This window comes from Hibiscus syriacus, unplaced genomic scaffold (genome assembly GCF_006381635.1).
Source record: "Hibiscus syriacus cultivar Baekdansim isolate YM2019G1 unplaced genomic scaffold, ASM638163v2 tig00011112_pilon, whole genome shotgun sequence".
Taxonomy (NCBI): domain Eukaryota; kingdom Viridiplantae; phylum Streptophyta; class Magnoliopsida; order Malvales; family Malvaceae; genus Hibiscus; species Hibiscus syriacus.
The window spans coordinates 1-14,364 of NW_024062244.1; the positions used below are offsets into that span (position 1 = coordinate 1).

A 14,364-nucleotide genomic window follows, 5' to 3' on the forward strand; every position below is an offset into this window, starting at 1 on the left:
TTGATCAGTTTGAGTGACGTAAAATCAAACCATAAGAAAAATAAACGAAATAAACAGTCAAACGATCGATAAAAAGACCCAAAATCTATGAAAAGATACAGAAAAATATACCACAAAAACATAAAAGTATATGTAATAAAAGCATAATTATTAGAAAATAAAAAATAAAGTTATACTAGATGAAAGTAAAAGAAAAATAAGATATTAGTATTTTAAAAAAAGAAAAAAGTTAAGCAGTTTTATATTTTTTTTATTAATATAAGGTAAATACAAGATAATATATATTTAAAGATAATTCTTAATTTTTTAACATTGAACGTCCGTACTCATGACTTTGCTAATGCTCGAATCTGAACTCTAAAAAATAATAATAATTATTTTATAACGGAAGTGAATGAAATTCGTGCAGTTTAATTTTTTTTAGATAAAAAGCGGCTTAACCTAGAAAATAATTTGTTTCACGATTTAGAAATAAAGGGATAAGATACACATTTCGCAGGGCGTGCTAATCGTTGTTATTAAATGTTTGGGTGTTAAGCTCAATACACACACAATTAATTAATTAATTAATTAAAGTTCCATTGTCCCAACTCCCAAGGCTACTTCTTCATTATTGAATTTGTTAAAATGTGGAATAAGATTATGACATCAGCAATAGGGCAAGGTCTATACGTCATAACCATAAAGACAAAACACAACTTGCATTAAAAAAAAAGCTTAATTTATATTTAACCCTTAACCTTTTCCCCTAATTTTTCAGTTTGTCCATTATTCCTTTATTATTCAATTGCACCCTTAAACACAACTTGCATTTAAAAAAAATATTAATTTAAGTTCCGCCCTTCACCCTTGACTCTTTTTATTTTGCACCTCTTATGCACAACTGGCATTTTAAAAAGGCTTAATTTAAGTTTTACCTTTCACCTTTGTCTTTTTTTCATTTTGGTCATTATTCTTTTTTTTATTCGTTTATACCCTTAATCTGTCAACTTTTTTCAAATAGACCAGGTTTTCAATTATAGTGAAGCATGGGTTACTTGAATTGTTTTCAGTTATGTAGACAAGGACTGGACTTAAGAGTACTTCTTCCCTTGCATATGGCATCGGGCAAGTAGACAACTCACCATTTTCATTTTCATAAATCCATATTTATCTCTGTAGAAGCTTGTACATTAGCAAACTCATCAACATTGCTATGACTTGTACAAGTGCTCCCATAAGCAATGCCATTAAGTTGACTTATGGATCCATTACAGAAACTGCTGGTTCCACTTTGATTAGTTCGAAGGAACTAGTTCCGAAATCGGAATGATGGAAAAGTTTCACACCAAATGCAGGTTCGAGCTTCGACTTGGTACCGGGGATGAACTTGATTGTGCACAAAATATTGCAGAGATTACAGAATTATCACACTGATTATTCGATCTTATGTCCCTCACTGATACTGGGTCATGAATTACTCTCTGTTCCACGCACGATGCTTCAATTGATTGGTAGCTTCAGTAGTTGAATGGGTCATGTTTCTTCGATAGGTTAACGTGGGGCAAGGAGTATCGTCAATTTACTCAGAAATGATGCGTCAGCAATCTCAGATTCCATGTCTGGCATTGTACAAGAGCTTTGCAAGAGACAGCAAACATGCAACATGAATGACATCTTCAATACACATACAGATCTCTACTTGAATTTTAGACAAGCAACATATAAGCTTAAATACTCCACACAAGGAAATGTCTCCGCTCGAATTAGTACATCGCTTTTAAAAGGCATATCAAAGTGTTACGCCATTTTGGTATATAAGAAATGTGCTGAGCAATCAGAAAACAAACCTCAAATGACAGATTGAGAGCACTGGCCTGAGCATCGATCCCTTTCTCAGTTTGTTCCTTGTTTCTCCGGACATCAGCCGACCGACTGCTGGAATTATTACTTGCAGCATTATTTTCAGAGGTGTAGCTTCAACCTGTTTATGTCCAATGCTCTCATCACCGTTGAAGTTTCTGCCAACTATCGACTTATTTAAACAACCGGTACAAAACAGGATCAGAAAATATGGAAAATTATAGCATCAAAGGAACTGTAAAAAGGAGAGCAATATAAAGTCTAAGAAGTAAAGAATACTGATTGTCTTCTCCATGCATGCTGCCATAGATTTCTCAGGTCATTTCTCCTTATTGTCTTAACAAGGTAGTCAGCAGCCCCTCTCAACATGCTTTTGAACACTGTGCTAATTGAATCTTGAGAGGACATCACTGCAAAACCATGCCAAATGAAAGTTCCAAACGTAGCATAACAAAATTCTTGTGAATTTCTTATTCGAAACAAGACTCAAAATGCGGTATGATATCGTAAACTGGAATCAAATTACATATTAAAGCAAAACAAACTCATCAGAGCTGAATCAATTGAAAACATGAAAAAGAAACTGTCTTTTTCATTCCCTGATTAAATCAAGTAACACCGTTAGACCTACTTCAAGATGAGAAAAGGATTAACAATGAAGAAGACGAAGTGAAACCCACCTCTATTATTGCATTTCCTTAGAAAAGCAGCTGTAATTTGCCTGGTTGAATCATCAGCTTCGATCAACAAAGCCATCCTCGGCAAAAACCTTGCAATAATTTTTCTTTTTCTAATTCTTTGTGGCTCAGTTTCCATTCTTTTGCAGTGACAGGGAATACATAGTAGGCAAACTGATATGGGAAGTAGATTCTTGTGAGAATCACGGAATTCTCGCATGAAAGCCGCTGAACCACTGGCGTATAACTATTTATCTGCTATGATCAGCCACTTTCATCGAGTTTGATCAGGCATCCAACAAAACTATTATGTATGTTTAAACAAGATTTTCACAGAATTGTGTGCTTTATGGTTGATTCATATACAAGTAGAAATACATTCCAATGTTTCCATGTTTGAATTGCAGGCTTGCTTGATTGTGTGCTGCAGTAGCTCATTATTGCAACATGCTTTTGCTTTTTCTTGGTAAATTTAGGCAAGCAATGGCTGAATCAGCCATCAAAATCTTTTCAATCTTTGTTGGAAATATCATCTCAAACATGTATTCCATCAATCTCTTCAGTACTCGCCACGAACCTCCAACAGCATGATGCATGGAGGTAACATGAAGTAGACCATCCAACGTTAAAACCCCACCAGGGTCTCAAAGCAGTGCAACTCGTCAAATTGTGGTGCCACCTTTGGCGGTGGTGTGATCTGCACCTTTTGGTTAGCTTTTGCCAGTGTACTCTCCATGGATGAACGAACCCCACCTCCAAATTCCTGAAAAAGCAGATCCATACTATTGGGCGGCAGACCAGGAAACAGAAATGGAAAAGCAAGGGGTCTCCATATATTGTAATAAATCATGCATGGGCTTATATTGGGCCGCTTTTGATCAAGGTTGTCTGCAGGGAAAGCCTTTGTTGCCCATGCAAATACATCAAATAAATCAAGGGTGGCCCTTTTGGGTGTAAATGAATGGAATGTTTGACGAGTTGTTTATGAATTGTTCGTATAATGCTCTTTTATTAAACTAAATAAATGAATATGAACAAAATTTTCATGTTAATTTAATAAATTAACGAATACGAACATATATATTTAGTTTATTTATGTTCACGAACAAACTCGTTTATCAATTCATTTAACCAATTCTCCTTTTTTTTATATTTAAATGTTGACGAAAATAGTGATTGTAGTGAACATAAGGTTAACTTTGTAGTTCAAACCGTGAACTTAAAGGAATTTATGGACTAATGACATAATTTTATCGTTTTTCTTTGACTTGTAAATAAAAAGATAAAAGAGTGTTAGCTGTCAAATATTAAATGAATATTAATAAATATGTTCGCGAATGTTAAATGAATATGTTTGTGAACGTTAAAAGATCATGTTCACGAACACGAACACCTTCAAATATATAAATAAATGAACATGAACATGATATTAAAAATTTAAAATAACACGAACGAACATGAACATAATCTTATTCGTTCAAGCTCGATTTATTTGCATCCCAAGTATCCCATACTCAGCTGAACTATATGTGAGCAGCATACATAAAAAAAAATGGGTGCCTAAGGCGGCTCCAAAAGTGTCGAAAATGAGAACTGAAGGGGTGCATTAGAAAAGTAAAAGATAGACGAACCATTGAACTTTACCCACCAAAGGAGCTAATATTATAATTATAATTTAGCTTAGTGGGGAATATAGTATACATCAACTGAGCCAAATGGGTGGCTCTTACCAGTTACCTCTACTGTCTCTGAAGTAAAAAAAAAAGATGAAGGATTCCCTGAGCATTCCTCTTGCAAACTTGGTTTACTGCAATGAGGTAGGGTCCTAGGGCAATGGTGCCCCTACTTAGTAGGTCAGGTAGGTTAGTTGGACGTGGTCCAAGGGCAAATGTCAACTTATGAAATTAGGAGATATTTCTAAAGCCCTTTGCCTTTTGTCTCAAATTGATAATGGCATTCCCCTAGTGGAAGACCCAGTATTTTACCTACGAGCACCTAAAGCAATAAGATTTTTCTGTTTGTTTGTTTGTTAAGTTTTAGTAGTTATTAGGAGTTAAAATGGACAAGGAATCTTTAAATGTATAAATACTCGAAGGTTTTATTTAATTATAATATATTGGCAAAAAAAGTCAAAGGTTTGATATAATATTAACAAAAAATCTAAAAATATGTATATCATCTATGAAACATAACAATGACATATAATTCAAATATCATTGTATTAAATATAACTCTAATAATTAATAAGAATTGTCTCCACCTTTAATTTTCATATATTTGAATTATGTTATTTTATTTAATGTTCTCCTTTTTGTATAAAAATGATAGACGATTTTTTCTACTCTCATATCACGCTATTTGATTGCTTTTGTAACATGTCCTTTTCTTTTCGGAGTTAAATTTAACGTTACCCCTTTAAACGATATTTGTTTATCTTATTAATTTATGCCACTTTAACTAACTACAATAAATTAGACAGATTGTCTTAATCATGTACCCGATTATGCTTCATTTTAACACCGCCAAGCCACAAGGCTGATGTAATAACGCAAAGTACAACAGATGCTGCATTCTCTATCTATTAACAGATACTTCTCAGACCACTTTGTACGTGTATAAATATCAAAGACGACATACATGCATCCCTTTGTTTTAAAAATATGGTAAAGTGAAGATTTTTATATACTAGATGTCAGTGGACACCATTAGGCTCCTGTATAAGGATGGGTAGAAAATCATTAAAATATAATCATATTTTCTAAATTTTTTAATTTTTATATAATTCTAAATATATTGTATTGATATTTTAATTTTTTATCTCTTAAATTTTATAATTTTACACATTATAGATTTTTAATTTACATAATTTATATAAAATTTTGTGTCCAGTCTATCGTATAAATGTAAACATAGAGCCAAAGAGCAAAAGGAAATGAATGGTCTATTAGCAATGCCAATGCGCCATCCACTAACCGACCCTCTTTGCATGCGTGGTTACAAGTTTAAAAATCCCATTCCTTTTAGATAAAATAAGAAAGATACTGCCACACCAAATCTGTAAATTTAATCGATGGAAACGTAGCTTTCTAAATTCTACTACTCCACTCAATGCAGAACAAACCCATTATTTATTTTATTTATGCCTACTTCACATATATATGCATATAAAGGGCGTCTCGTTGTGCCCATACTGTCTTACTGTCTCTAAAGCTAACATGGGTAAATGTTGGGCTCTTCTTAGACCGAGTGAAGGTTCTTGCTTGCGAGGCGTGGAGAGCGAGTCTAAGCAGAACGTTGTTCGGGTGGTGAAGATGGATGGGAAGATGTTGGCACCACTTCTGGTTAAAGATGTGTTGGGCAAGTGTTCAGGGTGGGGTATTGGTTCATCGAAGACAGAATCGAATTCCCCGTCGTTCGTGGCCGATACGCAGCGGGCGGGTGGTGTTAGGAGAATAAAAGTTGTGATCACAAAGCAAGAGTTTCAGCAGCTGTTGACTAAGCAGATATCTGCAGCAGAGGTCCTTGCAGGGCTTGAGAAAAGAAATGTCAGTTCGTCTCCAAGAAATTGGAAGCCAAAGCTCGAATCCATATTGGAAGTAAATGAGTAACTGTATTATATATATATGTATATGTAAATGTTGCCAAGTTATGAAAGTAAAAACCTTCTTGTTCTGCAACTAAGAAATTACAGTGAAATTCATGTTCTGAACAAATATAACTTTAGCCATTTTCCTGAATTTCTACATCAATAACTTTGCGTTCAACTTTGGTCTTGGGAATGGAGATGAAGAGAACTCCATTCTTCAGCTCTGCCTTGATTTTATCCTTATCGCAGTTGTCGGGTAATTGGATACGAGTATCATAAGAGCTGTAGTTCCTGTTAGTCCAATCATCGTGGCTCTCTTCCTTATTCTGCTCTCCCTTTATAACCAGAACATCGTCCTCCACGGAGACCTTAACGTCGTCTTTCGCCAACCCCAGCATATCGAATCGCATTTTGATCTCATGTTCATCGTCTTTGATGTCCCAAGGGGTACGCACCTCTCCTCTTCTTCGGCCGGTGGTAGGAAACGCCATGCTATCCTCGAACAACCGGTCCATTGTGTCCAACATTCCCCGGATCATGTTACGATTGATACTACCGAATAAAATAAATTGCACTGAGTTGTGACTAAGCTAATATTACTTACCAAAAGGAGAGATATCCATAGCCAGCCGTTTAGGCCTTTTCTCAACGGCTGTCCCTTGGCCTTTATTATCCTTGTTAACGTGCACGTCCACTGACGTATCTTTGTTATGATCACCAGTAGCCTGTGCCCTTACAACAGACATCCCGTGATTGACTGAATTCTTGGACGGAAATGATACAGAGAACGGCATTATAAGTTTAGTGGAACAAGGAAGAGTAGCCCTGTTTGATACCAGGGGTGAAGATGAGCAAGACAAAGTTGAAGCCATTGCCATAACAGATTTAGAGAACTGAGAAGTGTGTATCTTAAATGGTAGCGGGAAGATATGTATTGTTTTTCCGATGACCGTCTTTGAACTGACGAAAGGAGGAAGAAAGAAGGTGAATTTATATAGATGGAAAAGTAGGAAGGGGAAACATGGAGAGGGATCCTGAAAGGTGTGGAAGTTCTAGACCCAACACCTGGACTCGTCCTCACTTTGGGCTTCCTGAAACCTCCAGGACTTGCATCTTAACACTAGAACTCCATTTATTTTCTTTTTAACTTTGTAATTATTTAAAAATATATGACTGCATGATTAAATTATATAATTAATTACCATATTATTCTCTCTCTCTTTTATATAAATAGTCATTCACATTATATTCTGTTTTTACTTATTTTCTCTACTCTTACGATTAGGAACGAGTATAACTTATCTTGATTCGAAAAATCGATTTTTTGGGTTTAATTTAAATTGACTCTGAATTATAATTTGATAGATTTGATTTGACTCGAAAAAGTTTCAAATTCAAGTTGAGTTATAAAATATAAATCAGATAACTCAAAGTTTTTAATAATTATTATATTATTTTTTTAGTTTAAGTCGAATCCCTCGACTTTGTATGATATATGTATATCACATTAAAAAATATGAAGAAATATATATTTATTATATATGGTTATAAAAAATCATTTAAATTGAAATCAAATAATATTCAAAAACTCGACTGGACTCAAAAAAAATCAAATCAAGTTTGAGTTATAAAATAGGACTCCTCAACTCAAAATATTTTGGCACAACTCGAACGCTCACCCCTATTTACGAGTGCAAATGAAATGAACTTTAATGAACAAGGTTATATTCATGATCGTTTGTTTATATTAAAAATGTTTATGTTACATTCGTGTTCGTTTAAAATTTTAATATTATGTTTATAGTAGTGTTCATTTATTTATTTTTCAATATATCCGTGTTCGTTTGTTTAATATTCATTTGTATGTTCCCGATCATATTCATTTAGTATTCATGAATAAGCTCATTTACAAGTTAAAAATGATTACCTTATGCTATTAATGCTCAACACCCTTAAGCTTAATAATTTAAACTTCAAATTTCAGCATGTATTAAATTTAATCCCTACATACCAATATTTAAAATGTACAAAATTAAAAGTAAATGAATTTTTAAATAAATTTATAAATAAACTTATTTATGAACATAAATAAATGAATTTATAGTGAACATAAACAAAACAAACACATCTTTATTTATATTAAGTTATTTATTTAAAAAATATAAACAAAATTATTTTTATTTATTTAACTTAACAATAAACATAAATAAATATTAAACGAATAAATAAACATCAGTTCTTGAACAACTGAAAAACCAAGTCGGGATATATATCATAAACCAACACAAGTGATTAACACCATACAAAAAAGAAAAAAGAAAAAGAAAATTGTAGCAAAGTTGGGTTCAATTCCGATAAGAGATAGCAAAGTCGGGTTATTTCCTTTAAGCCAGCATCAAACTGATCTCAGATTTGACACTTGAACTAACAAGTGTTGGGCTGCTACTACTGCTGCTAACAGACATTGAAGTAAGAGCTTTTAGTAAAACACCAGACGGAGAAGACACTGCAGTCACCGGTGAGCTACAAGAAGCTCCATTTTCGGTGACGGGAGATGATAGGCCAGAGCTGCTTTTGTAGGCGGTGCTAGGCCTTAAAACCTCGGCTAGTGGGCCTCCGGGTGTGGAGGCAGGGCTAACCAGCTTGAAAGGCGTGATTTGGAAGCACCCATCTCATTATCCGTGATGTTATTGATTCCCATAGACAGGGAAAGTGAGGAAAGAGAGTTTTCCATTACATGGAACAGAGGCTCCAGCTCCAGAGTTGTCACCTGATACACCAGTAGACCTCGCATCAGTGAAGCCTCTAGGTGTACCTTCAGCCGAGGGAAGTACTTCAGAATTGAAAAACCAAGGGCAACTGTTCGGATGTTGATCTTCTGCAGCATAATTTTGGCCCGGAACGAAGGAATTATTGGCATCGGACAAAGAACATTCAGTGGTTGACCCTATTTGCATGAGCTGATACCACTGCTGGTCAGCCAGGGGAACGAGTTCATTCATGGTCCAGTCCGAGATCCTACAAAAGCATAGCCCAAATTGATTAAAAGGCATGATGCTTAAAACAAACACACACGTAGTTGTTTTACCCACCTAGGCTCCTTGTAGGAAGAAACAGAGGTGAGAGGCCAAAAGGTTGCAGCCTTTTCATTTGGCTTGTCAAAAAACCAGGTGGTCTGATTCTGGTGGAAGGGCTGAGAAGCAATCTTAGTGAGAATGGTGGAAGAAGATGAAGGAAGAGCTTGACCATGGGAATGACGTGTCCTCTTACTAGGATGTTCCACAGGCATTCTTGAACGGGGACGACCTCTATGCAGGTGGCGCTCACAGTACTTGTGGTCAGGCGCCACTTCTCTTGAGCACCTCCATTTTTTCCCGTCTGTTCTCTTGCACCTCCCTGGTTCAACATCCCCTCTACTTGTCAACCTTAAATTCAGAGCACCACTACCCACTGCCAACACACCAGAAACAAACAAAACCGAGGAGAAATCAATGAAGATTTTTAAAAATTTGATGAATAAAAAGATAAGGTAAACAGAATGGAGATTACAGGCAGAATAGGAAGCAACTGGAAACGAGGGGAGGAGGAGCTCAATAGGCACAGGAACGGAAGCCATCATGTATTTGTATATCATGATTTGTCTCTCAAGCTCCTTCCTTTGTGAAAATGTAAAAGGAAGCCCTAAAGTTGCCGCCATCCCTCCTGCTGCACAAATCAAACATTATCCCCAGTGTTGTCTCAGTCAAACAGACAAAAGGCAAGGAAATTTCTTTCCTACTGTTTCTTTTAGAAAATATGGAGGAAATACATGATGGATTTTGCATTGAGTAGAAGAGAAAAAGCAAGGAAATTTCTACTTGAGGATTTGATGGCGGTGTGAGCAGTAGACGTTGAAGTCGATGAAACGTCAAAAGGCTGCAGAATCCTTAAACCAACTGCACCGCCAATACCAACAGTAGCAGCAGTAGAGCCAGAACCATAATCACTGCTGCTAGCTAAAACATGGTACATATTTATTGTCTTAGCCCTGTTGTTATTGCTCATGGTACCATCACTATCTCCATATGATGAGGAACGGACGGTGATGATTATCGTAGTGAGCCATCATAATCTTCCTAGGTGCCAAACCAACAGCTTTAATGCCTACTCAACTCTCTTTGGCTGCAATGCTCATAATAAACAAACCAATTTCCTCTTTTAGGAAACTGCTTTTTTTCATCAAACAACCAAGAATCTCCCCAAGCTTGCAAACCCTGCACCCTTTTGAATGGAGAAGGAAAAGAAGAAATTTAAAGCCGAAGATTATAAGGAAATGAGTAATCTTTTTCCCTTTTAAAAGGAGACACCAGCAGCTTATAAATCCTTTGGAAAACCAACAAATATCAGCCTTAAATGACTAGGTGATATGTATAGCCCCATGGCGTGGACAGTATGAGTGCGTGGTTATGGGTTGGCCGCCATTCTCGGTCTTTGATTTGCTTCCATGCTTCCAACATTCTCACCACGGTAGTCGACAAAATAGTAAAAAGATTTCTCTCTCTCTCTCTCTCTCTCTCTCTCTCTCATTCAACCGCATGTCATTATTGTGCCCGGCTATCGTTTTCTGCATGCAAAGCTAAAAACACCGTACTTTGCCACTTGGAAAACCAACTAGGGACAGGATTTGGGGCGCCCAATATTTGCTAACACCCGATACTTCGCTTTGAAGCTTAACGACCCAAGTCAACATTTTTGTTCAATTTCATTAATGGAGTCAGAGAAAAGAGGGCTGTGATTTGATTGAACATCCATTTGCTCTCAATAATATAATGCTAGAGTTTTTGAAATCATAGTTTCCCATAAAGCCTTTTACTACTTCAAGGACGTGATATATGTGGTATTATTATATAAATATATACAAAAATATTATATAAATAATAGATTTTAAAAGATAAAATAATTTAAGTAATCGAAAATATCTTATAATATACGATTTTAATAATTTTTTTTAGATTTATAAAAATAATTAATAAATTCGTAACGCGAATTAAGAACTCGTAATAGAGAATTTAGAATTCGCAACTTGATTTTGACAATTTCGCAATATAAATATTTTTTTCGCAACACAGTTTTTAAATTCGAAACTCAATTTTAACAATTTCGCAACACAAATTTCTTTTTAGCAACAATATTTTTAATTTGTAACTCAATTTTTGAATTCGCAACTAGATTTTCTTTTTCGCAACACGAATTTATTTTTTGCTATACGAATTTTTTTTTCGCAACACGAATTTTTTGGGTATATAAATTACGCAGCAGCAACAACTCATAAACTAAATTCCTAAATCGTAACTCAGTCCATCTCTATCTCTCACTCTCTCTGACGACATTCGTTCCTATATCTGACGACATCCTTCCCCATCTCTAATTTTTTTTTACATAATTTTATTTCTATATAATTTTTCAATAAGTTCTCTCCCAAATTATCAAGTATACTCAAATTAATAAAGATATGTTTTTCAATGATATCTAGTTTATAGCTCGTTTATTTAGTAAATTAATTTGCAACTTGTAGAATGAAAGCATCTAATGTTGATCATGTTTGGATATATTTGTGTTATGGAGGGTCATAGGAGAATGTTAATGGTGTTTTACAATATATGTCTTTACCCATGAATCTTCAACTAAAACTGTCATTAAATTTGTTAATTTTTGAAACGATAATGTTACGTGTTTCAAAGTAATTGAATTTAGAGCATTTAAGTGAATTTAGGTTATCTTATTAGAGAAAAGGTAAATTTATTTGTTAACCGATAATAAAGATGTTGAACGATTCATTGCTTACATTAGTATTTCGCAAGATAATGTTACATTGTATGTTGTTGAACCTAGAAGTAGTAAAGTTAGGTCAGTAACGGATAGTAATCAACTAAGTTCTTCAGCTTCAGTTTATGGTGCTCACAATGTACAACGTTTTTATCAACATCAAAATTTAATGGTTACGCCACAATTTCATCACCAATAAAAATTTGTTTCACCACATTTCCAATACCAAACACAATATCAAACACAATCTCAAAATCCATAACTTTTTCCTAATCCAAATCCCAATCGACTTTCAGCACCAAATTTCGGTTTTCGTATTGACCAATTAGAAGATAATGAGCTAACAGAAAAAATTGTGAGTACTAGTTAGTATTCGAAATTTGATATTGCTCAATACCCTGAATTTGATCTTGGTCAATACTCGGATTTTGATGATGTTTCAGAAGAAGAAACAGACCCTGCTTGTAATGATTTTGAGATTGGTCAATACCCACATTTTGATGATGAAACAGTCGTTACCGAGAAATATGTTGATGATAATGAGGAGGAAGTTACGGCTATGAATGAACATGTTGAACATCCATTCTGTAATTCATATAACCCTGAAGAAGAAAAAGAAGAACAAGAAGTCCCTGAAGAAAAGAAGAAGAAGAAAGAGCCACGGGAGTATAACTGAAATATGCCAGAATTACTTCAGATACCGGAAGAAGAGTTGGTAAAGATAGTAGTTGATTGTTACACAAAAGTTATTCGTATCAAGAAATATGATTGTTTTGATACAAAGGAATACTCAAAGATAGCTGTGTATACGAAATGTGTGGAAGATGAGTATCAACTAAAAGTTAACAAATCAAGCAAAGATCGTTTCGAAATAAAGTGTATGATTGACAAAAACTGTACGTAGCGTATGATTGCAAAGAGGATAAAAGATTACGAAATGTTTCAAGTTAGGATTTTTATTGACAAACATACATGTTCAAGAACCCAAGTTTTTCCTCACCATAGACAGACAAACAAAAAGTGTTTGGTGATTTTCTGGCTGAGTTAATGTTTTTGAATGGCAGGGTATATCGGGGACATGAAATTATGACTGACATGAATGCTCGGTTCAAGATTAGTATCTCATATTCTCAAACTTGGAGAGCCAAATGTGTAACACCCTTAACTCATATCCGACCCGAATACAAGTCTGAGGTGTCACATTGACTTTTCAAAACTTTGACTCTTATAGAAAATCCCTGGAATTTTTAAAACTTTCATTAAAACTAAATACTTTAATTTACATAAGACCATAAAATACAAAATCGATCAGAGTATTCGTAATTAACACTTATTACATGACCACATTCTATACATAACCAAGTACATACTTTGTCAATTATTTCTGATCTGATCTCTTAATAGTATTGTTGTCCGTGCTACTTCTATTTCCACCTTTCCTGATTCTTGGTACCTACCTGTAAATCACTTACACGCTAAGTCATAGACTTAGTGAGGCAATAAATGAATATGCAACAATAAACTTATGAATGTTCATACTTACCATTGGATCATGACATTTCAAGATGCATGTATCTATCACACGATAACATATATAATCATATAATGCACATACGAAATTACCTTATTGTATCACTTTCACTTTAATTCGGTATTTCAATTGCATTGCCCATGTATATTATTGAGAATAGAGGTATGTGAGTGCATTGAGGTTGTGCACTAATGCTGTCACCACAGCTCGTATCAATTCCCTCATGGGGCACCGAACCTTAGTTCAGTATTCGTCCCGAAGGACCACGATCCAGAGGTCACAATATAAACTGTTCATATGTGCCTTTAAACATATGTAAACTGTTCATATGTGGCTTTAAACATATACAAACTGTTCATATGTGCCTTTAAACATATGTAGACTGTTCATATGTGCCTTTAAACATATACAAACTGTTCATATGTTCCTTTAAACATATGTAGACTGTTCATATGTGCCTTTAAACATATGTAAACTGTTCATATGTGCCTTTAAACATATGTAAACTGTTCATATGTGCCTTTAAACATATATAAACCCTCGACTCTTGGCATGCCAACTACACCTATAGTTCTCATATCGTATACCATGGGCATTATTTTTATACCTTTCATATCACTTGTTCTTTCTCTTCTGTCACATACCACATGTATGTGTAATTATATATTTCATATCATATCACATGTATCATAAGTGCATACATTTACGTAGATCATGTAGCTCATATCACTTAATTCATATCATGTTCTCATATCACATATCATATCACCATAATTATCATGTATGCATGTTCACAATCATTGTATTATAAAAATCAACATAAGGATTAGACTTATCACAAGTCTTATTCCATTATACTATACATATAGTATGCACTTACCTTAGCTTTGCTTTGATTCGATTCTAATCCTTTGATCGTTCCG

At 34.7% G+C, this 14,364-nt stretch overlaps 2 protein-coding genes and 1 pseudogene across 2 annotated transcripts; 1 reads left to right on the top strand and 2 right to left on the bottom strand.

Moving 5' to 3' along the window:
* The first annotated feature begins 5,734 nt into the window (after window positions 1-5,734).
* Window positions 5,735-6,131, top strand: LOC120204675. The gene has a single exon (XM_039204728.1). The coding sequence runs from the start codon at window positions 5,735-5,737 to the stop codon at window positions 6,125-6,127; it is 393 nt and encodes a 130-aa protein (XP_039060659.1). The 3' UTR covers window positions 6,128-6,131.
* A 108-nt stretch (window positions 6,132-6,239) lies between these two features.
* On the bottom strand, window positions 6,240-7,031 carry LOC120204676 (small heat shock protein, chloroplastic-like). The gene is given in 1 exon segment (XM_039204729.1): window positions 6,240-7,031. A coding segment is annotated over 1 exon segment (744 nt). The 5' UTR covers window positions 6,984-7,031.
* Window positions 7,032-8,377: 1,346 nt separating this feature from the next.
* LOC120204677 lies at window positions 8,378-10,459 on the bottom strand (annotated as a pseudogene).
* Between the last annotated feature and the right edge of the window lie 3,905 nt (window positions 10,460-14,364).

Bases quoted from the DNA above. Each gene is read 5' to 3' on its own strand.
- LOC120204675 (XM_039204728.1), top strand. From the start codon at position 5,735: ATGGGTAAATGTTGGGCTCTTCTTAGACCGAGTGAAGGTTCTTGCTTG.